Below are 22,546 nucleotides of genomic sequence, written 5' to 3'. Positions count from 1 at the left end.
TGAGAAAAACAAGGTCACATGCAAACAGAAAAGACTGTGCTGCCAAAAATACAGAGCTGACTTCAACATGTCATGTTCAGGAACTAAGAAAACCAGTCACATCCTGTCCATGCTTTATCATCTGGTTCTGAAAAGGTTTCATGTAACCAAATCTTAAAACAAGAAAATCATCTCATCGAAGGCAGCACTGGGGAAAAGGAACAAGAAGGAAATACCTGAAGAGGTGGTGTAACAAGTCTGAAAAACACACAACCTGCAGTGACTTCTGATGCAAAAAGCTAATTTGTTTAGATATTTCTAAGCAGAAATGAACATAAAGTAGGTTCAAAATGCACTGATCAGCCATATCCACATATTTTGGTACTGTCCAGTTATTCTGCATTTTTCGGAGAAAGTGGGATATTTAAGGCTAGTGACAGGTGTTTAGTTCCTATTGTTTGTTCCTATCGTGCTATTTTTGCCTTAAGGTTTTTGCCCTAACGTTATTGTGTATCACAAGATATACTACATGTTTACACTCACAGGGGATTTCCTATTTCTTTATAACTTAAGTAAAATACTTATACTTTTGAAACTTTATGTACATTTAACTTAAAATACTCTTAGCCTTACACACATTAAAAGTTGAATGTAGAACTTTAGCTGTAATTAATTATTTTAACAAGGTAACATTGGTACTTCTACTTAAATAAAGGATCGAAATACTTCCTCCACTACTGAGTGCATGTTAATAAGACCATACAGGACGAACTAGGTATGCCTAATCTACAGTATACCTTAAAGCTATTTAGAAGTTAACTAGTACCAACTAGTGTAATACTGTTTGTATTCAACAAAATATACAAACAAGTGGTTGTTAACTTACCTTGTCAGTGATTTAACCAAAGACACTTGGTTAAAAATGTTTGGTCCGTTGTACTGACTATAAAAACATAGAAGTGGATGAATTGTGTCATATCAGAGCCGGTGAGACAACAAAGGACCTGTGTTGCCGTTTTTCACTACCAGAGAAAAACAGTCATGTGACAGGTAATTTAAGGATGCGTTGTCAAAACGCTGATTAAAACATATTTGAGTGGCTACGCCTGCTGTAAACTGTCCAATGCAGTCAGATCATTTATTTTATAAATCAGTTATAAGGATGTGACGTTTCAACACATGACCAACGGTGGGCCGCCCTTTTCTTTCTTTTTGTTTTTTTCCTAGTGTTGCCAGGTCAGCCATAAAGCCGTCCTGTGGGGCTTATATACATTTCTCGATATGCGTTCTTCCTGGCATGACTGGGAATGAGTTTGGTAGGTTACATTCATGGACGTACTATCTCTTAATACATCAATGGTTCGGCTCCACATCATAGACAATATACAGTCTATTCTAAAACACACAATGACTGATGATCATCATCAAAGCTAAATGTCGTATTAGCGTTTGCAACTAAAATGAAACTTATGTACGTTCATATTTTAATTATTGTTTTGTCATATCTTGATGCATATGCAGGCCCGTGGACCAAGGGGTCAAAGGGTGCGTAGTTTCTACCTGGTAGTGTGTATATGTTTGGATCGTAGTTGGCTAGCCTGATCAATGTACTTTTTATCGGTCAAATCTGGCAACATCGGCTATGAGCACAGTGGTAACTGTATCGAGTGTGTCAGCAGTTAGCTTGGGAGCATAATACCGTCTTGCTTGTATTAGGAATAGCCACAAACGCAAAAGCTTCCTTTTAACAGCTGTTCTTGCACAAATCTGTTTGTCGAAATAAAAGGTTTCATGTCTACGGCAGTTTAACTGAGTTGTTATGGCAACGAATCCACATCCTGTGTGTTGTCAACTGAAACAAACATAACGATACAACCAGCTGCCTGTAGTTTGACCCAATTAACCTGTCACAAATTTTAACGCCACCGTAAATTATACATCTGGTACTGCAATCATGGCCCATTACAGAGTAAGTATTTGGTCACATACTTTAACTATTTATTGGGTTTGAACGATAAAGATTGTTGTCGGTCTTCCGAAGCATGTGCCAGCTAGCTAATAGCAATGTGCCACCGGTTTGTCCGCATGAAGCCAGGCAGTGAACGTACCACAGGCCGATTGATCTTCATTTTCTCTGGTTATTTTTCGCATTAAAAACTTAAATGTTCTGTTTCAGGCCTCTGAATCGAAGCGGGAACAATTTAGAAGATATCTGGAAAAATCTGGCGTCATTGACACTTTAACAAGCGGTATGCAGGGCAGTTTGCATCTAAAGCTTTGTGTTCATCCATTTGTTCACGTTTCACCTTTATCCTTTCTGGGCTGTTTTATCACCTATTCGGTTTTTTGTTTGTTTGCAGTTTTAGTAGCACTTTATGAGGAGACGGACAAACCGAACAATGCCCTGGAGTATCCTTTTCTCTTGTATTACATTTAGTGGTGGGAAATAGGTGTTGGAATCCCCAAAAACAAAAGGGATGCTCTATATAAAAAGTAATTTTTTTAAAGATTAAAAATACATGAATAAGCTGCTTAGTTTGGTCATCAGTGTAGCAAGAACATCTAATAAGATACATTGATAAAATTGTATCCAATCTACTGATCATTGTTGGAAAACCACAATATCATTTTTGAGATCTTACCTGTTTGTAACATGTCTAAAATTTCAGCAGATATGCTGTCATGACAAACACCCTGTCAGCTGCAAAGTATGTTTTAAAATATGTCATTTAAGTAGCCTGTGTAAGAACTTTGATCTTAATCACCAGTATAGTTTCATAAAGCTTCACCTTGGTGCGGCTGGTCCAGAGCCGGCAGACACTGAGACTCTTCGCATGGAGCTAGCTGATCTACAGCAGAAGTACAGCCTGCTCATGGAGGAGAACAAAGAGCTGAGAAACCGGGTAGGATGTTGGTCTAATGCCCATCTACATTTACAGATAACAGAGCCGACTGTCACCTCTAACCTTTGCCTCAATGTTTTCCAGCTGATGCAGTATGAACCATCGCCTGAGGAGGGAGCCCAAGAGTAGAGCTGTTAGGTTTTGTCATCGAGGAGGGAGCCCAAGAGTAGAGCTGTTGGGTTTTGTCATCGCAAAACGTAAAAGAAGCAGAATTAAGCAATGGCATTTTTGTAGAGTATGTAAATGTTTATTACATGACAGTAGGTGTACACTGAACAGAAAATCACTGTTAGTTTGTGCTGCACAACAAGAACCATTTTTTGCATGTTCAGAATGATTTCTTTTCAGTCATTCCCTAGGTGTCCTAAAACTGATCCTTTGTTTCCAACCAAAAGATTGCATCTCTGCTCAGCCATTTATCTGAAATAAACATATAAAAATGACTAAATACTTTTTCAGATTGGTTATTTTAAAGGTATTAATTGATATCAGCTGCAAGATTGAAGACATTTTTCATACACAGTTCCTGCTTACATGGCTGATGGTCTAAGAAAGGGGGTAGGACTAGATAAGTGTATACTTCTTCCTACTCCCTTTCAAGCATGTACTATTGGAATGTTGTGATGTTTTATGCGTATTGGTTATATGGTTATTTTTGTAATTGTGTGTATGAGTGCATATATATAATTTTCTTTTATATGCTTGGAAGAAATAAAGGGAAAAAAATTATGAAAGCACTATTAAACTCAAGTTGTCAGTTTATTAGGTACACAAAAGGGGGCTGTAGTTTGTGCTACTGTTTAACTTACAGGTGTTCCTATTAATTTGTCCACCCTATTATTATCAGCAAACTTAGGCTAAATAAGAGACCATCCTCTGTATAATAAAGTACAGTTCAACAGCAGTTCAAACTATGGCCTCCAGAATTATCATACAGGTAAATCGACACCTCTGTGAAAGAGTCTGAACACAAACTGAACATTATCACCTTCATGAAGGAGGATAACACGTCTGTTGTAGCCTGCATTAAATTTAGCTATGTGTATCTAATAAAGTGACAGACGAGGGTATTTTCTTATTTTCTATACTAGCAGACAGCTCCAGAACTGGGTATTTTTTTATGTTTGAGAAATACTCTCAAACATGTTGGAAAAGGAACTTGATTATTTCAGTGTTACTGGTATAAATGTATCAGGTTGTATACCAGCATGTTGTGGCCTCAAACATTATAGATGTGTGGTCCAATATTCCATTCCCACCAGTCATTCAGATATCTGCTGCATACAACCAGATCATTAAAGGTCCATCTGGATGCCTGTAATCAGCCTGGAAATGTGAGAAAAACAAATCAAGGGTACCCCAAGAATTGTATCTGCTCTCAGGAGTGAGTAGGCTGCTGAAGGAGCCAAGAGCAAGGATACATGAGCGCATCCTTCATGGAAGTCTTTTTTTGAACCAACACCACTTTATTGATTGGATGCTTGAGATGAAGGACCAGAGGAAAGGACATTCTCGTGACTAAAAGGGTATTACCATGATTCCTCCTTACTCATTTTTTCCTTGCATCTTACATGGGTGGGACTAAGACCCAAGCAAGGGAAACACCGGTGAAAATAGGGGATGTACCCTAATAGCTTTGGGACATCCTGCAACACGGCGGAACAGAACAATTTCTGGGTTGAGTAAAGTTCGAGGAACAATCCCAGGTCATAGGATTGGGATGTACCCTATATCTGCAGATCAGTGGGAGCTCGTCTGCTGTTGGCACTGCTGGCTGCTGACACTCTGCGGATTGGAGAGGAGATGGTGGGGCTGTTGCTCTCGCAGCTATGTCGAGATACAGAACTCAGCTCCCCTGCAGAGTCTGGGCTCTGGGATCTGCTTGGTCTTTTAATGTCCGATTTAGAGAGCATCCTCACTCTTGAGCTGACACAGCTGCTGCGTAGCTTCATGCTGCTGTTGTTCCCGTGGTAGGAATCTCCACTGTCTGAGCCATTCCCCTCTATCACTGTGGAGCAGTTCCATGGTGGACTGACCCCCTGTGACATCCTTGCAATGCCTGATGGCCTAGTGCATGAGGACGTGTCTGCTACAGGGATGGTGGGATACCTGGAGCTCACACACTCCAAGTCCTCATGATAGGATGAACATTGTTCCTCTGGTTCATCCTGTTTGTCAGCAGTAGGGGAACGTGTCTCACTGCTTGCGTTGTTGGAGTTCTGCTCAGTGGGGCTCGGCACTCCCTCACTGCTGTCCTTGTGGCTTTCTGGTTTTGCACCAGGGTCCCCTTGTACTGGCACAAAGGCAGACGAGGCACTGAGAAGAGGGTAGTTTGGTCCGTTGCCCTGCTTCTCTAACAGTAACGTGTATCCACTTGGTGCTGTGGGGATAGTACTTTTGCGTCCCACAGAGGTGCCCATGCAGACCTGATGCACAACTGAGTTCTTTTTGGACTTGTTGACATAATAATCATCAAGATCCTCCTTTAGATGTGGGTAGTAGTCCAGGATGCCCTTCTTGAGCTTCCTGTAGCCCAGGTGCATGATCTCAAGAAGGCTAAGAAATAGAGAGATGCAGGCGATTGCCTGCATGAACATCATGAAGACCGTCTTCTCTGTGGGCCTGGAGACAAAGCAGTCCACCGCATTAGGGCATGGCTCTCTTTCACACTTGTAAAGAGGGCTCAGGCTGTGTCCATAGAGGATGTACTGACCCATCATAAAGCTGACCTCTACCACTGAGCGAGTAACAATGTGAGCCATGTAAGTACACAACAGAGAACCTCTCAGCGGTGCCTTGTTGAGCTTCCCCTGCTCCAGCTGCCTTATCTCCTTTTCAATTCTCCTCCTTGCCTCCACCAGCTCCACATCCACTGCCTCCAGCTCCCGACGGAGAGCAACTTTCTTGCAGTGACGCTCCTTCTCCAGGGCTCGCAACTTGTAGATGGCGTGACCCATGTATACCAGGGAGGGCGAGGACACAAAAATCACCTGCAGCACCCAGTACCTGATGAGAGAGATTGGGAAGGCCTGGTCGTAGCAGACATTGCGGCAGCCGGGCTGCTCAGTGTTGCAGATGAAGTCTGACTGCTCATCGTTCCACACGTCCTCTGCTGCAACGCCCAGCACCAACATCCGGAATATGAACAGGATGGTCAGCCAGATCTTGCCAACCATGGTGGAGTGGATGTGCACCTCCTCCAAGATCCCTCCAAGGAAGTTCCAGTCTCCCATTTTTCACATTAGTGTGGTATGATGACTTAGGAAAACAAAATATAAAAAGTCAATTGTTAATATAGCCCAACAAAGACTGCACTTTTGAAGCCAATATTTAATCAATATTTGGGTGTTTTGAAATCCAATAATAGTATCAGTTCACGGCATTTTTTTAAAAACGAATGCTAAGTAAAATAATCTTTGAACAATCCACCGATTACCAGGTGTGAAGTGTGCGACAATTAGCAACATCTTAGTACGAGTCTTTAGAATCTTAAAATTGGCAAAAGACACTTTTCACTCGCATCGCATTGTCAAATATAAATTCAACTGAATTCTGTGAAGTTGTTTAAAAGAAAGTAGTTTCCCTGCAACAAAGTACAGAAAAATGGCACTATGCAGTGGAAAGCTGCTTCTCACTGTAGTACCTGAAATGACTTACTCAAAAATGTAATATTTAAAAAAAAAAAAAAGAGTTAACTTACCTTTCATCTTGGATATGAAATGTAACAAAGGCCATTTTGCAATAATGCCACTGATGCCGCTGAACACAATCCTACAAACGTCTTCTATCTTGTTAACATCTTGACTCTGGGAGATCTTTCAGTATCCACTGCTGGTGGAAACTGGATGACAAACGATTGCTGCCATCTCCAGCTGTTCACAGCTTATAGACCCCGAAAGGCAAAAAGAAATCAATACTGTCGCAATATTCTGTTGCCATTTACCCCACAACAGTATGAATGGACTGACTGCCACCGGCTCCTGTGAGTCGGTGCTGAAATGTGTTGCAAAATGTTCGTTTGTCGCCTACTTCTGGTTGAACTTGTCTAATCCTACATTTACACAGCTCTTTTGCCAAATTAACCATATGATGACAATCTGAGCTCTGAACCATGTTTCTAAGGCTGTGGCAGTTATACTCAACCAAGAAGAATTTGTGAGACCATCTGTACAATCATTACAGTACTGGGTAGTAGATAGCCCCACATCACATAACTGTAACTTGGCTAGAAGAACCGAGTCTGACCACATTTTAAGGGAAATATATGCAAATTATGTGCAATAATTTAACTTGTCACTATTTCTGTATCAATTAGAGGTAAAACAGAGCGAGTACACCTCCAGTTACCTTGAGACTTCTGGTTAGAAGATAGCAGGTAAGCCTAAAATGCAACCTGTGCTTGTTTACACAATAACGTACAATCTGGCAAAATAAATTCACCCTGAAGTCAATAATAAAGTCAGAGCTAACTGAAACAGCCGCAGTGTTGTTTCTGTCTTCCCATATTAGTACCAAAATGTGTTTCTTTTCACAAGTTTATTTTTAGGAAACAGACCTGTAAAATAGTGTTCCTGATAGAAGTATCCACGAGTATCAGAAACCGAAGCAGCAGAGCCTCAGTCAGGTCCATCTGTAACCTGCTGAGTGACCCACAAGCCAGTGAGTAGAGGTTTGTCTCAGTCCTGCTCTGCACCTTTAACAACCCTGTGATTTAGCTCATACCAATTAATCTTGATAAGCCCCCTGCTTCCACTGTATGTCGTAGATCAATGGGGCATGTCCGATTTCATACATGGCTGCTTCTTCACTGTGAAACTAATTCGAGTTGTTCCTCCCAGCAACTGTTCCATTAAAAGGAAATCAATGGACATGGATCGACTAACAGACTGTGCTGGTCTCTTTTCCATGCAGACTCTTACTCGCTGTACTGAGGCACCTACCACACATGCAGGTGTCTCCAGCATTTAGTCTAATAAATAAGGCCAGTGACTTCTTGTTTTTTGTTGTTTTCCACAAATCACATCCAGAGACTGAAGGCAACAGTGAATGCAGTGCATTTTAATGAATACACCAGATTCATTGTTGCCTTTGATCTCTGAATGGGATTCGTGGAAAACAACAGAAAATCACTGGCTGCATCCTTTAAGTTTCTTTCCTAAGTGTTGTTCCTCATCTTTATATTGACCTTGACTTGGTTTAAAGTTAACTATAAGTACTTTAATGGCCCCTTTTCCACCACCTGGTAGCAGCTCAACTTGACTCAACTCATTTGTTTTTCAGTCAAATGTCAAGGATAGTATCTAATAAGAATAATCACCTTTATTGGACAAATATGTTACACACAAGGAATTTGTTTCCGGTACAGAACCGATGGCAGCCATCTGCGACACCAACTCAACCGATGACTCTAACCAATAGTACCAATGTCCGGTACTATTTTTGGTATCACCTCAAATGGTGGCATGTAAACACTACAGTATCCACTGGACAGAGAAACTCATAACTACTATGCAGCCAGCGATGAACCTACATGTTTACATGTGATGACATCAATGGCTTGTTCTTCATTCATTCATAACAAGCACTACCACCTCCACGAGTGTTAGAGGGTCACATGTATGGTGACACGCTTGAGCCTGGGTTAGTATATAACATAACTATTAATCACCACATCGTGCATCTTATCACATAGCCCATAGATTACTGAATGTGATAACATGAGCACAATGGCTACAGCTATGACTGCTAAGTGGACCTGGCATGGTAGCAGGTCATCACAGGTCATCTGAAAACATAGGAGCAAATCTGTAATTGGCATTACTTGGATAGATTGACCACATATTCGAGGACTACATGGTTATTTTCTTGCCCGAAAAACTATCAAAACTTAATAAAATGGCATAATAACAGTCCTAGGATGAAAATGATAACAGCTCTGAGCCTGCCTGCCCTGCCACCACTGCAGGCCAGTGGCTTCAAGGAAGTTTCATGTGGCACCGCTGTGACAACCAGCTACACTGCAGGGGGCGGCTATCTGCAGCAGAAAACGAAGCCCCTGGTACCAAAAGTCAGCCGAGTGTAGTTGAGTTGAACCGGTACCTGGCGATGGAAAAGGGGCATGAGACACTGTTTGACATTAGGCTCCACAGACAAACCTGAACTGATTGCATTGTTCAATACCTACAATCAGAGTTGACAAACTGAGGCCATACTTCGTTTCCTTATGCTGAATGTTATCAATTTATTACTCAAAATAACAGTTTCTCCCTACTAAAGATAGAAGATTAGGAGGATAAAACATGCAGTGGCTAGATTCATTTAGAAAAAACCGTTGACACGCGGTCGTGTAAACACCAATGAGAAACTTTTGCTCCTCTATTCATAACCAATATTTGGAGACATGTGAAATACCTTTTGCAATGTCTACTCCTACAGAAAAACACCACAAAATTAAAACTAATTAAACTATATTTGGTTAAAGTCACTGGCTGATAAATGTTTAACACTTTAAGGACCACAGCAGCAGTTCCATGTATTTTAACCTGCACATCTATACTTGGCATAACTGACACAGACCAGTCTTTACATTTGTTTGTTTCTTCCAGGCAGCCAGTGGCTTTAAAATATAAAAATCAAGACCTTGAAGCTCAACTCACAGTGAACATCACATCTGCTTTTGTCTTCCTCAACCATGTTATTACTGCAGGATAATTCCACGAGTCTCAATTCAGTCTGTAACTGACAAAAATTGATTTCAATAATGTTCAAAGTGATGAATTTTCAATCTCAAGCAGGTTTAAAAGTTCAGACTCACTGAGCAATAAACATATACTGATGCTGCCAGGAGAGTGAAAAACAAGGAGAATCTACACTTCAGCTGTAGATAATAGTCAGCAGTAATGCAAGTATGATATATGTTATAAAGCGATAAAACAAATGCTGGTTTGCTTCATTAATGGACTGGATTTCTTTTTAAAATACTGAATGTACTTTCTTGCGAAAAATGGTGCATAAGCTTTAGAAAACAAAATGATCAATAACTGTATATATATATATAAAAAAACATTATTCCTGGCCAATTACCATTGGACATAGAAACTGCTGACTGTGTTATATTACTGTCAGGAAGAAATATTACCAAAACAAAATTTTAAAAAACCAAGGCCCAGTGCTGTTCTTGAAACAGAGCCACAAAAACAAGGTCTCTACGTTACATTCATGTCAAAACAAACAAATCTTCCCTCGACAAATGACCGACTTGAGTCCATATGACTGAATGAAGGTTAGACAAAGGATTATTTCTAGCGTCCTCCTGACTTGCGTCCGGCCCAGGATCGGGAGCGAGAACGTGAACGAGAGTGTGATCTCGATACCGACCGGGATCTGGAGCGGGACGGGGTGCGTGTCCGTCGCACCTCTTCCTCAGGGTAATGGGAAGATGCAGCCTGGTTGACGTCCTCTCGTGGGGTTGCAGATCTGGAGTGTGATCGAGATCTCCCTCTGGACTCTCTCCGAGTCCTCTGCCTGTGTCTGACACACAGCAAGACAAATGGTAGTGACAGAGACGCTGCAGCTCATGCACTTCCTGAATAAATGCATCCAAGTCACAGAGGACATGCTGCATTGTGTCTTGATGGCACTGGTGCAGGTATGTAATCCACATGGTGAGGCAACACGTATAATTAACCTGTGTGGACAAATTTAAAGCAGCACCTTACAATGCCAACACCATGCAACTTAAATAAAAAAAAAAAAAAAAGACTGCTGACTGTAAATTGTCAGGGCATCAACCAGGCAAATGTATAAAAATGCCATCTGACACCATTTATCTCTACTTGTGCACTCAGCCTCCTCCATATAATTTGACACCTAAATACAGAGCCCATCTGTAAAAGTGTTTGTAACAACATGTGAAAAACACCATCAGATGCCAACCACCATACATACACTCAGTGGCCACTTCATTAAGGGTACAGTCTACAATTTTAATTCATTACTCCTAGTAAATCTCTGAAGCCCAGAAATTTCCATTTGGGACAGCCTACAGCTAAACAGGTGATGAGGAGGTCAGAAGGATTATGATCAGACAGGGTTGAAAATCTGTGTAAACATGGGTGCCACTTTCTGGCAATGAAGAGCGCTCCGGGATTTGAAAGGCACAATGACAAACATAGGAGTTGCTCTTTTTCTAATGGACAGAAAAAGACATCAGCCCCTGACCATCAGTGGGTATGGCTCATGGGTGGACATATTGGAGTACATTACATTGTACACGTGTACCTAGTACAGCAGCCACTGGGTGTATATCTTAAAGTCAGAAGTTGTACCGTTCATCCTCACGGCTCCTGCTCCTTCTTCTTGCAGACATTCGTCCACGAGAGCTGAGGACAAAATCCAAACTGTTATCCTCCTTTTCTGGCTACCATAACTTAGATCAGGTTTTTACTAACAGGTTACAGAGAGATGAACTCACTCTCGAGGACTCTCAGATCGTCTGCGCCGGTGATCATACGAAGGACTGCGCGATCTGTATCTCTCATAGCTGCGGCTGCGTGAACGTCTGCGCCGACTGTCTCGATCGTAGTCATCGTAGCGAGAGGATCTGCCTGGAGAACGCCTTTCCTTGGCTTTCATCTGATTTGGTGCTGTTGAAAAGACAGTTATGAGACAGGGGTCAACAACGGGCAGTACAGGGGAAGTGGCACAAACACAGACCTGTCAGTACTTCCCTGGCCAGTTTAGTTTGCTGCATGACGCATGACCAAGAGCAGTTGGTAAAAATTACTTACTCTTTCTGTCTCCCTGGGCAAACTGGATTTCAATCTGCCGGCCACAAACCCACTTCCTGTCCAGGCTGTGAAGAGCATCTTCTGCATCACGCACATCCTCAAACATACTGGGTGGTTAAGGGTTTTGTTTCCTCTTGTTTTTGGTAAAGCCACACAAATCTAAAATGCTTCGCTCTCAAAGAAAGTGACGAAAAGAAAAACTAAACTATCAATAATCAATTTCATTTTCACAAATTTCAATTAAGACCCAACCCTCACATCAACTGATTTACCACCTAATTCTAATGTTTTCACACCCACTTCATTTGCACTGGGTATTTTACATTCATGATAAGAGGGTTGGAGGGCATTCGACCAACATTTTATTTGTGTGGCCAAATTTATAATGTAAAGCAATTTAAAATGACCGTGAATTTTATATGTATTAGTTCATACTGTAAGACAATTGAAAGAAAAACAACAACAACAACAACATACATATACACACTTTTTGTAGAGATAAAAGATGAAGCAGGCTTTTCAAACAACAAATCACTGTCCAAGGATCAGGACAAACTACATGAACAAATCAAACACATTAACACTTGATTAACTAGATCTGACCACAATTAAAAAGCCATCAATATAACAGGGACAGCTGATTTTGGTGTCAAATTTGTGTTGTCGTCTTGGGAGGATACAAAATTATTCAGACTTGTTACCTTTGCCCATGCTTGACTTTGAACTTCATCTTGATCTTTACACTCTTTAACCGACTCCCAGTGAGACTTGGGTTTCCTGCTTGCCTTTTAAAACTCTTTTCTTTTCCCCATTCTTTGTCGCCATATCCAAGCTTTGTCTCCGTTCCCTTTTCCTCTTCATGCTTTACTTTCTCTTTTCAACCTTTTCCCTCCCTCTGATCCTGCAGGTCTGTGTGTGACTTGTCTTTACAGCTACTCTACACGGGTCTTTGTTACTCTTTGTGGCCGGTTCCACAACTGGATGCTTTTACATTTTCTGAAGCAATAACAGAGAAATATGTGTGTTAGATATTCAATCAAATTATGTGCAAGAAAAACATTATAAAAACAAATCTTCTCTGCTGAAAGAAAATGAAAATGTTAGCTTGAGCACAGAATACAGTTGAAAACTCATTGGTAAAGGATATTGAATGTATGCAAATCCTCTTGGCTGTCGTGTATAGAAGTCAAGTGGGATGTAGACATCTACTATCGGCCCATAGCGGCCAAACTCACGCCGCAAATCCTCAGGCCTGAACACCGTAAATACAAGTATGACTCAAAAAATCATCATGGGCAAAACTACCTACATAACAAGAGCTGGCTGGCAACAGCTGGGAGAGCTAAAGGGACAGTTCACCCCAACACCGCAAGACATTTTCTTGTTTGTCTAACCTGTAGAGCAACCCACCTATCCACATAGACTGTGTTATTTGCTGAAGTTTAGAGTCTTTTTTTTTATTGAAAAATTGATTTTCCAATCAATCACAGTTGTTAGTTGAATGCTCAAATATTGAGTCTTAAAAATCCCAATATTGATCTTTGCACCTATTCTCAAAAACCATGACCACCTACACTAAACATTATGGATATGCATTGGTTACTTGATGTAAGTGGTTCAGTCAGGGGTGCAAGATGTGTACAATACCAACTTATTACAGCATGCACAAAAATGTTTAAGCTAAAAATTACCATGCAAGCCGACTATTTTAGCCGCCTTCAGTCACAATGACCTTGTAAACTGTGACACGAAGAGTAACAGTCTATGTGGACTTGCTGCTGTTTACAGGACTGTCAGGATGTTTAGCTGACTCTGGCCATCTCGTACTGCATCAAGAGAAACTGTCTAGAAAAAAAAAGAATCTGATAAACACTAATCTCAGCTGTTAGCTTGGGTCTGTTGAGGACATCCTCTCTGTCTACAGGATGTGAGGCCAGGAAAGTCAAATGAACAGTGTGTGGCTTCTACCTTATTCAGTCTGATGCAACTGAATCAGAGAAATTAATCAAAATTAATCAATTCTGAAATATCAATCAGAGGTTTTTGGTGAACTGTCCCTTAAAGATATACACACTTTGTTAACATGCAATTAAATGTAAAAACCCACTAACAGATGTAAAACTGACATATGCAGATACAGGACTGTTGCTCCATTCAGGTTATATTGTTATCAAATGCAATGTACAACCCTTTAACAAATACAAACTAAATGAAATGCATTGGGCACTGTGTTACTATGGTGAGCAGAAAACCCACAGAGTAAAATGAGCACTAACATGATTTTTCCAGCATCCATATCACAGCGTTATTTAGCTCTAGGCAGCAGCTGCTAACAGGTAATAGGATTATGAAGTAGTAACTGTGGTCTAAACAAAATTCAGTTTTTTTTATATTAGCAGTATGGAGACATGGGTAATGTTTATAAGTCAGATTAAAGTGTGCTACTTTGTAAACACAAACATTTATAGACTGTACATTTTGGTATAACAGTTTATTCTGAAATGAATGCCATGGACAAGCCAGCGAATTATGAATTTAATTACCAACATGTTCGTGTAGTTTGTAACAGTGTGATAAAAAATTACCGGCTGTCTAGTTTCACAGTTTTTCTTAACGGGGCCCAGTGGATGATTACCTTTCTTTTGCTTTGTTTAAGAAAATATGTGCCAGTGTTTTGGTGATGTGCAGGTGAAAACAGGGTGGAGACAAACAATAATGATATTTAACCACTAAACTTACATATAATGTTAACGTTGGTCAGTAATATTACTTGTTTAGCGTTTGTCGTTTTAACCGGCAACTAACACTTACTACATACAGGAAGTGATCATCAACTGAAATGTAACGTTTAACCGGCAAATAACAGCTACTACGGGAAGTGAACATAAACGTAACGTTTAACTACTTGATTATTAATTAAGGATAACGTTACGTGTTCATATCTGTAAATGTGAGTAAAACAGCGTTAATCGATTCAATATTAATCAATTAAAATCACCAATGGTTAACTGAAATAATCGCACGTGGACGAACCAAAACTGCGTTATCCAAAAACTGCCTTTTAACAAATGCAATTTTATTTTTCCACATCTGACATATTCTACCCGCAAAATAATCACTCATATTTTTGTATACGAGCGTAACGTTAACGTCATCTTAGCTTGCTATGTTAGCTAGTTTACTTACACAGGAAAATGTGCATGGGCAATGCATTGGCCACACAAAGAAACGTTACAAAATAAATTAATAAGGACGCATTATGATTACGGATACCATTTTGGTATAGCTATGAGTAAAATGTGTGGGCACTAACAAATAATTTTCGACGTTTAGCACCTCTGCACGTTGATTTAGCTTCTCCTTCGAGGAGGCTAACATTAGCTGCTAAGCTAACTGTTAGCTGCCATTAAGAAGTTAGTTAACGTTAGTTAGTGCTTGATCTGTGGTTCTAAACCCACCTGAATGTGGACTCACCTGGATTCATCGGCGATGTTCCTAACAAACAAAGACGTGTTTGGAGGCCTCATGTATCTGGCCATAAACCTAAACTCACTCAGCAAGAAATTTTTGGGGGGGACAACTCCACCAACGAAAAAATAAGAAGCGCGTGCGTACTTTGAAGGCGCCTTCTGGTTCTTCTTCGGCTCAGTAACTCAAATATCAGGCAATAAGCGACCACAGCGTCCTCTGCCGTTTGAACGCCTACACATTATGCATAGAAATAGATGCAAAGCGACTACAAACTATCCAAAATAACTTAAATGTTTTCCTTGCATATTTGTCCAGCCTGGAAAAGGGAGGTTTCTTCAGTTTTTCTTCCCGAGTTTTCTTCCATTTTTCCTCCATTACGGTTTTTAATAGGGGAATAAACTAAAATGACAAAGTAAATGCCAAAATAACAACAAAGAAATGCTAAATGACTACAGATGACCCAACATTAACAAAAAGAGCCACAAAATGACAGAAGACACACACGACAAACAAAAGGAGATGCAAAACAACTACAAGATCTCACAAAATTACCAAAAGGACAAAGAAAATAACCACATGGAGATGGAAAAAGAGATGCAAAATGACCATAAAGACACAGACAATGGTGCCAAGGAGATGGAAAAGAGACCAAAAATGTCCACACAGACAAAACAACAACAAGGGGTCACAAAGTTCCCAGAAGGACACACAAAATTACCATACAGAAATGGAAAACAACTACAAAGACATGCAAGCCAAGTTATTGGTAGTTTTTTGAGTCCCTTTCAGTCTTCGGCTGTATGGCGGCATTTTACATGTCAGTGCTCAAGGGGCTTGCTGACTCGTGATCTGTCCCATGCAATGAACTTAATAAAAACAAACATGCTGGTTTATTTAATCATTCCAGTTTATTCATAAATGTGTTTAGCTGTATTTATATCTGTATTATTTCCAGATGGCCACTTGCTTAAGGCCCAGATGGTCTGAGAGCGATCCATGAGATGCCAGGTGTCGATCAGACTCGTTTACTTCTACTGATAAAGGTTACAGAGCCAGCGGTGATAGTCTGGAAGAGCACAGAAACAGAGACAGAAAGAAAACACAGCTGATTTACATAAAAACCTCACAGTCTGTTTACTTCTAACACCGAATCCCTCATGTTTATGGAAGTTTTTGAAAGAATTAAAACCACTAACCTCAACCATTTCGTCACCTTGGATCTCTCGGACAGAGGCGAACTTGTCAGTCTGAGCAATCAGCTTGCCGTTCTCCTCTCTGACAGTGCACTGCTCCAGAGCAAAGACATTGCATGGTGGAAAGAGGCTCTTGAACTGAATTTGCCAAAAAGTGTTGCTCCCACTGAAGCTACATTATGTTTATTAGATCTATACCCAGAAGATTTTCCAGTAAATGCAAGGAAACACAAACTAATCTTATACTTTTGGTACTTTGAGTATATTTTTATGTCAATACCTTTGTACTTTTACTTAAGTTTTTGAATGCAGGACCTTTACACTGTGGTATTGCTACTTTTACTCAAGTAAAGAATCAGAGTGCTTCTACCACCACTGCCCAAAACTGCAAATGTTTTATACATACAACCCACACATCTCCTCTGCCTACTGATGTGAACTGAAGTACAAGATTTTGTAAATGTTTTGAATTCAACTGACATTTGTTTAGTGAGGGCCACCTGCTTTTTTTCTTCCTTTTCAAAAATCCATCCAAAGATTTTCATCATTTTCGATTGTCATTCTAAACAAATCTTGCAAACTGAATCTTGATAATGTTACAAGCATCAATGCAAACGTTCTCTTGCTTCTTCATGAGTCAGTTTGTTTCGATTGTACGTGCATAAGATGGCACCAAGGGAGATCATTTACAGCGTGCACACAAAAATATGACTGCAGTCAAACTGAAATCTGTACAGTAGACTCACTATGACACTTCTCATGGTAAAAAAAACAAGTCAGCATCAGCTCACATAAAACTCTGATGTTTATATTATACACAAAGAGCTTGAGTCTTGAATTACCTTGTACTTTCTGCCATCCACTGTAATAATCTCTGTCTCTTTGCCAAGTTTGAATGAGTGGACTTTGTTAAAAACTGGAGTCTTCAGTGTGTAGATGAATTCATCGCCATTGTGCTCGATGACTACTGTTGGTTTGAAGTCCTTTCGCATTTTGAGAATCATTTCAGGTGCCTCTTAAAGAGGAATAACAAAATTACATGTTATAAGCAGAAAAAGGGAAATAAATTAAATATAAAAGTATCCTTACCAACTGCTTTCAAGAACTCCTCAAGATTTTCCTCAGAATAAACTTTCCAGGTGCCAACGAAATCCATGCCTGTTGCATGTGCTGCTTGTCCAAGGATGTTTGTTCTTCTCAGAATCCCATCATGCTCAGCTGGTTGGGATGCTGGGGACTTCAAACTCCCTGTTATTTGGATATGGGTTTCCTGTGAGAGGCAAGATGGGCTGAATATTCAGTTGGTGCTTATGATGTTGTTGTGCAACATCGTTAAAGACCAGGAGCACAGCAGAATACATCATGTATCATTGTCTTAAAGAATTGACACTACACAGGTAACTTATTTTTTTCCCCCAAAATAACAAAAGGACTGAAATTAAGCAATGACAAAGCATTTATTTTAGACAAGAATTAAAGCTTTTTTTCATTTGACAAATATTTATGACTTCAGCACTTTTTTTTCAAGTTATAAAACATCAGCTGGCAAACACACAAAAACAAAAGCATTTTAAGGCAAACGTGTGCAGGCAGTCAACACTCTGGCAGCCCAGTGCTATGTAGTGCAGATATGAAAAGTTGATTCAGTCTCTTTAATCTCCCAGCACAAATCTTGAAGCATGTTCAGTTCACAAAACACATATAGAGCTTTGTTTTGAAAATGCTAAGATGCAACTCCATGTTTACTCCGACCAAGTAGACAACCCCGATCACTGTGGGAATGTTACAGAAGCTCTGGCAGTTGAAACACTTTAACCTAGAAAACAGTCACATTACAAACAGATCACTGAGGAGCACAATTTAGATGGAAACACTGTTAATACTGTGCTGTGTTGCAGTCCCTGAGAAAAACATCGATCAGTCATGCAGTGATGTTAAATACAGTCAGTGCTAAGGTTGTACACGGGCTTCGGTCAAACAATATCTGCAGTTTGTTCTTGAATTTTAAGCTATTTTAGTATCACCAGATTGGTGTTTTTGTTTCACGAGGGTATCTGAACACTTTAAAGTAAGTTGTCTTTCACCAGAGATTATATTCTCATGTACATTTTACAATTAAAAGTATAGACTGATGAGGACTGTTGGAGCAGATACAAATATGGTAGAGTGACAAAACAAAAACAAGATCTAAAGAGGGGAAAGTGTCACTCAAATCAAAGAGAAAGTTTTAGTTTGCAGATAAATCTACACATTTTTAACACTGTTCCTTCCACGTTAAAAGCATGTGCTATGTTTCAGAATCTCCCAGTCAGTGAATATAGTGCGCATTAAGCAACAAGACGAAGACTTCACAACCATGCTAGCGGCTCTGGGCTGGGGCTTTGAGCTAAAGGCTAACGTGAACCTGCTGACACTGCTAACATTCTAATGCAGAGAAAGTATTGTTTACTATAATCACCATCTTAGTTTAGCATGCTAACATTTACTAGTTACCACTAAATACAAAGTTGGCTACAGCTGAGGCTGATAGGAATGTCAACAAGTAATGCACCAATTTAAAGTCTGATGATGGCGCAAGATGGAAAAGCAGTCATCACTAATATCATTGCAAGTTCATTCAGAGGTTTACATGGATGTGTGCACCAAATTTCGCGGTAATCCGTCCACCCTTCGTTAAGACATCTTTCTCAAAATCACAAATGTCAACCTCATGGAGGTGCAAGAACAAAAGTCATGGGATCACTGGAGTCACTTGAATTCATCCTGGGGGGATGGTCTGTACAGGCTTTCCTGGCAATCTGTCCAACAGTTGCAAAGACATTTTGGTCTGGATCACAAATTTGTAACAAAAGACTGTAGCTGCATGGCTCTGTGGAGGGCGGTGTCAGAGGATAAAACCAACCTTGAGTTGTCTGGAAGATTATTGGTGACACTTTTTTAAATGATCTCAAAAACACATCTTTGGATTTCTCTACTGCAGTTTCTCGTAACGCATCAGCCAACATATACACCCAATCCAACTGTGATAATACTGGACAATGTATCACACAGACTCTGCTTTATAGCATTTCTTATACTGTGCTTTGAAAGGGTTAACTCCACCCATGTGGTGCTTCAAACTTGTTAAAACAAGTGCTCTGTCTTTTAGTACAATCTGATGCAAGTCTTCATGTTGGGACACAATGTGGACACTTTTCTCACTTCAGACATACAATCATGTAATCGCAACAGGCCAGTGATCTCTGCTTTGATATTATATATCAAAAAAATATCTGAACTTGCAAAAACAACAAAATAATGGAAAATCAGTTCACATAACTTGAAAAACACAAAAAATTATAAATAAGCATAGCTACAAATCCCGTTCATTCAGGGATCTTCACTTTGAGGATGCAACAGACGACAACAGAAGACAGACAAATTCATTCTCATCTTTCGAGTTCTTTAGATATGTGCTTTATCATGAGAGGAAAGAGCCGTCCTCTTCCTCTTCCTCGTTCGGACCGGGGTCACTAAAGCAGCGTGATAGCTTCACTTGGTCCTGCTCCTCCTGCTCATCTGGTGCTTTCGCCCTCAGCTCAGTGCTCCCTTTGGCACGCAATGCGCTGGTCTGATTGGGCCTCTGGGGTGATTTGCTCAGCAGGCTAATGGCATCAGGTAATCTGGGACTCGGCTGAGCTGCCCGGCCTCTGGGACTCTCACTGTCATCGTAAGTGTACACCTTGTTTTCTGGGACACAGTGACAACACACCAACACATTAGAACACAAATGTCTTCTGTATGCACCTGTAGCACACAGAACAAGGGACTTTTTTGTTTTTTGGCTGAGCAGAAGTTAAAGCTTGGAACTGTTTGTGGGATGTTTAGGTGCTGGTGCTTCTGAGCTATTTTAAAGAGGTACTTCCATGAAGATGGGAAAGGTCAAATTAATATAACAGAGACCAAGATAACATCACATTAATTCCATAATCTAGGTCAGACTCCAAAACGAATGAGTTAGAAGTTTTAATAATAAGAAAAAAAACACAACTGTCTCCATAGAGTGCCATATTATTATAAGCCAACCCAGAAGTTAGCATCACATTGGTTCCCTCAACAAAATGCCGATAGGATTTTTCCATAGGCTTTTGGATTACTGTGCAAAATAAAGTCTGACAAACAGTTTGGTAAAAAGGTATTACATAGCTATGTGCTCTTCAATGTACATTTTGTTATCAATTTGTTCAGGTCACATGTTCCCAATATATACTTACATTTAGAAAAAGTTATTTGATATCAAAAGCCTTTGCATTGATTGAAGGTGGAAATTAAAATTAATATTACCCTATTTCACACTTTTAAATCAACATTAAGTTGATTCCCAACATTGCTACTTATTTCAGAAATATGCAGTCAAAATATTGTTTTACACAGAAAACCTATTTTTCCTAGTGAAGCTTTTATATAATGAAAAATAATCTGCATTGTTCAACCAACCTGGTTCAAAGCAGACTTTTCTTACAGATGGTGTTTCCTGGCGGTTTGCAGGGACGGTGAGGTAGTGACTCATCTGTGAATAAGACGCACACACGCACGCATGCACACACACACGCATGTTTGTCAGGAGGTCATTTATTTCTACTGGTGTAAAGGACAACAAATGTTATAATCCTGAAGATCCTAAGATACAGATGACACTGACACGGATATAGATGACCACTGAACAACCACTCAGGGGTGGTGATTCGGAGACCCCGCTACATTTTAATTTAGTCAGCGCTGTTACCCACAGTGAGCTGTCCATTCTAGCAGGACAAAAATCACCAAGTACAATCACACAGACACTTAGAAATCTCTTGTACTTCCACAGATGAAATGTTCACAAACTCAATCACAGTGTTAGAACTCACCCTCTTCTCCATCTCTGCTCGCTGCCTCCTGAAGCGAATCTCACTCACATTATCCTCGAAGGGGTCCATCACCAGGTCATGTCTCCTGTAGGAATAAAGCTGTGGGGCAAAAACATTTACGAAACCATCAGTTTTTTAAAATACCTAAAGTCTTGTCTACTAACGAATGTGGCTGTAACACATCAATGCTAAAAAACATTTGGTAAAAAAAAAAAAATCTGCATCCATCACGTTCACAGACATTCATCAGTAAATTACTATGGAGTAAATCCCAATTCCCTTATTTGGTTGTTCTTCACTGGACCTGGAAGGTGTTCTAGTTCGCCATGTTGAAGGACGTCCCAAAGCTGTTATTCCTGCTCTGAGGAGTGAGGATACACAAACACCCTGGAAGTCTTAAGGCCAGACACACCCCTTTATTGGAAATCACCTGGGGTGGATGGATGCTTCAGATGGAGGAGGAAAGGACGTTTTGTGTGTCTAAAAATGTCTTTACTCGAGTCCTCTCTCCTCGTTTTTTTTCCTTGCACATTATGCAGGCAGGAAGAAGATGCAAGGAATAGATGCAAGTGAGGGCAAAGTGGAAACAATTAAGGGAATTAGGATTTACCCGAACTGCCCTACCTTCTGTCTGGTCTTCTGCAGGTTGGCTCGTAGGATCTTCCTGATCTCTTCCTCACGACTCTTCGAGATGCTCGGTATGGCCCGTCGGCTGGGCACTCCTTTCTGCTGGATATTCCTGCAGGCACACACACATAATACTAAGGGATTTCTAAAAAAAAAAAAAAAAGATTTAAACGGTCTGTCTTGACTTTTTCAAAGGAACAGAGGGAAAATTATAAAGTATTTCATAAGAAAAGGGGAAACAATCGTTGAAATCTGAAACAGTAAATGTACTTTTGTGCAGCAGAAATGTTTTAGTCAAGTCCTGACATCTGGGTTAGGAACCACTGATACATACATTGTGGGAATAAACAAAAACTAGGGGTGCACCGAACTTTTGGCCCCCTGAAAAGGCCATTTTTATTTCGGGCCAGAATAAAAAAAAAAACACGCCGAAAAGGCACGCTGAAAATGCCCATCCTCGCGCAGCACAGGTTAGGTTTCACTCACGCTGGAGCTGTTATATCACGCGTCTCCCCATCAATGACAAAGCATGTCAGCGGTATGGAAGCATTTTGAAGTTTCAGGTAAGGACAGCAAAGCTGCAATATGCAACATTTGTTCTGTGAAAATATCAAGAGGAGGTACGGTGCCAAAGAACTTTTCAACAACAGGTTTGATACACCACCTGAAAACACGACATCCAATTGAATATGAAG

At 40.2% G+C, this 22,546-nt stretch overlaps 5 protein-coding genes across 10 annotated transcripts in view; 1 reads left to right on the top strand and 4 right to left on the bottom strand.

Moving 5' to 3' along the window:
- The first annotated feature begins 1,206 nt into the window (after window positions 1-1,206).
- On the top strand, window positions 1,207-3,330 carry mycbp (MYC binding protein). 4 transcript variants are annotated; one of them, XM_020597714.1, is made up of 7 exons: window positions 1,207-1,295; window positions 1,501-1,524; window positions 2,156-2,228; window positions 2,340-2,388; window positions 2,753-2,882; window positions 2,967-2,993; window positions 3,035-3,330. In XM_020597714.1, exons 1-7 carry the CDS (start codon window positions 1,287-1,289, stop codon window positions 3,050-3,052), a joined length of 330 nt encoding a protein of 109 aa, XP_020453370.1. In that variant the 5' UTR covers window positions 1,207-1,286; the 3' UTR covers window positions 3,053-3,330. The 4 variants fall into 4 exon arrangements, with proteins under 4 accessions (XP_020453370.1, XP_020453369.1, XP_020453373.1 ...); XM_020597713.1 differs by having other exon boundaries at window positions 2,967-3,020; window positions 3,062-3,330; XM_020597717.1 differs by lacking the exon at window positions 1,501-1,524 and having other exon boundaries at window positions 2,967-3,020; window positions 3,062-3,330.
- Window positions 3,331-3,894: 564 nt separating this feature from the next.
- gja9b (gap junction protein alpha 9b) lies at window positions 3,895-7,218 on the bottom strand. Its single transcript, XM_020597712.1, has 2 exons — window positions 6,583-7,218; window positions 3,895-6,140 (listed from the first exon to the last, which is right to left on the bottom strand). The coding sequence occupies exon 2, from the start codon at window positions 6,113-6,115 to the stop codon at window positions 4,610-4,612; it is 1,506 nt and encodes a 501-aa protein (XP_020453368.1). The 5' UTR covers window positions 6,116-6,140; window positions 6,583-7,218; the 3' UTR covers window positions 3,895-4,609.
- Window positions 7,219-8,503: 1,285 nt separating this feature from the next.
- Window positions 8,504-15,315, bottom strand: srsf10b (serine and arginine rich splicing factor 10b). Of its 3 annotated transcripts, none has more exons than XM_020597671.1 (6): window positions 15,146-15,315; window positions 12,819-12,923; window positions 11,672-11,775; window positions 11,356-11,527; window positions 11,210-11,263; window positions 8,504-10,406 (listed from the first exon to the last, which is right to left on the bottom strand). In XM_020597671.1, the coding sequence occupies exons 1-6, from the start codon at window positions 15,208-15,210 to the stop codon at window positions 10,184-10,186; spliced, it is 723 nt and encodes a 240-aa protein (XP_020453327.1). In that variant the 5' UTR covers window positions 15,211-15,315; the 3' UTR covers window positions 8,504-10,183. The 3 variants fall into 3 exon arrangements, with proteins under 3 accessions (XP_020453327.1, XP_020453328.1, XP_020453326.1); XM_020597672.1 differs by having other exon boundaries at window positions 8,505-10,412; window positions 15,130-15,314; XM_020597670.1 differs by having other exon boundaries at window positions 8,506-10,412; window positions 15,146-15,314.
- Window positions 15,316-16,102: 787 nt separating this feature from the next.
- Window positions 16,103-17,670, bottom strand: fabp10b (fatty acid binding protein 10b, liver basic). The gene is made up of 4 exons (XM_020597690.1): window positions 17,425-17,670; window positions 17,178-17,350; window positions 16,339-16,428; window positions 16,103-16,208 (listed from the first exon to the last, which is right to left on the bottom strand). The coding sequence occupies exons 1-4, from the start codon at window positions 17,489-17,491 to the stop codon at window positions 16,158-16,160; spliced, it is 381 nt and encodes a 126-aa protein (XP_020453346.1). The 5' UTR covers window positions 17,492-17,670; the 3' UTR covers window positions 16,103-16,157.
- A 114-nt stretch (window positions 17,671-17,784) lies between these two features.
- Window positions 17,785-22,546, bottom strand: part of slc9a1b (solute carrier family 9 member A1b) — a 12,128-nt gene continuing 7,366 nt past the window's right edge. Inside the window, exons 9-12 of the mRNA XM_020597339.1 lie at window positions 21,849-21,963; window positions 21,225-21,323; window positions 20,812-20,884; window positions 17,785-20,064 (exon numbers count right to left, since the gene is read on the bottom strand). Of these exons, the coding sequence (XP_020452995.1) occupies window positions 19,796-20,064; window positions 20,812-20,884; window positions 21,225-21,323; window positions 21,849-21,963 (556 nt within the window). The 3' untranslated portion in view covers window positions 17,785-19,795. The remainder of the gene's footprint in view (window positions 20,065-20,811; window positions 20,885-21,224; window positions 21,324-21,848; window positions 21,964-22,546) is intronic.

This window comes from Monopterus albus, unplaced genomic scaffold (assembly GCF_001952655.1).
Source record: "Monopterus albus unplaced genomic scaffold, M_albus_1.0 scaffold34.1, whole genome shotgun sequence".
NCBI lineage: Eukaryota > Metazoa > Chordata > Actinopteri > Synbranchiformes > Synbranchidae > Monopterus > Monopterus albus.
The sequence above is the reverse complement of the archived record's forward strand: the minus strand, read 5'-3'. Positions and strand labels throughout refer to the sequence as shown.

Coding starts and splice junctions, on each gene's coding strand:
- srsf10b (XM_020597670.1), bottom strand. CDS start 15,210: ATGGCCAGATACATGAGGCCTCCAAACACGTCTTTGTTTGTTAGGAAC. Junction 11,528..11,671: donor TGCCCAGGGAGACAGAAAGA/GTAAGTAATTTT, acceptor TCTTTTCAACAG/CACCAAATCAGATGAAAGCC. Junction 10,413..11,209: donor AGGAGCCGTGAGGATGAACG/GTACAACTTCTG, acceptor GCTGTGTGTCAG/ACACAGGCAGAGGACTCGGA.
- fabp10b (XM_020597690.1), bottom strand. CDS start 17,491: ATGGATTTCGTTGGCACCTGGAAAGTTTATTCTGAGGAAAATCTTGAG. Junction 16,429..17,177: donor TGGATGGCAGAAAGTACAAG/GTAATTCAAGAC, acceptor GCTCTGGAGCAG/TGCACTGTCAGAGAGGAGAA. Junction 16,209..16,338: donor AAGGTGACGAAATGGTTGAG/GTTAGTGGTTTT, acceptor GTGCTCTTCCAG/ACTATCACCGCTGGCTCTGT.
- gja9b (XM_020597712.1), bottom strand. CDS start 6,115: ATGGGAGACTGGAACTTCCTTGGAGGGATCTTGGAGGAGGTGCACATC.
- mycbp (XM_020597714.1), top strand. Junction 1,525..2,155: donor GTGGACCAAGGGGTCAAAGG/GTGCGTAGTTTC, acceptor GTTCTGTTTCAG/GCCTCTGAATCGAAGCGGGA. Junction 2,229..2,339: donor CATTGACACTTTAACAAGCG/GTATGCAGGGCA, acceptor GTTTGTTTGCAG/TTTTAGTAGCACTTTATGAG.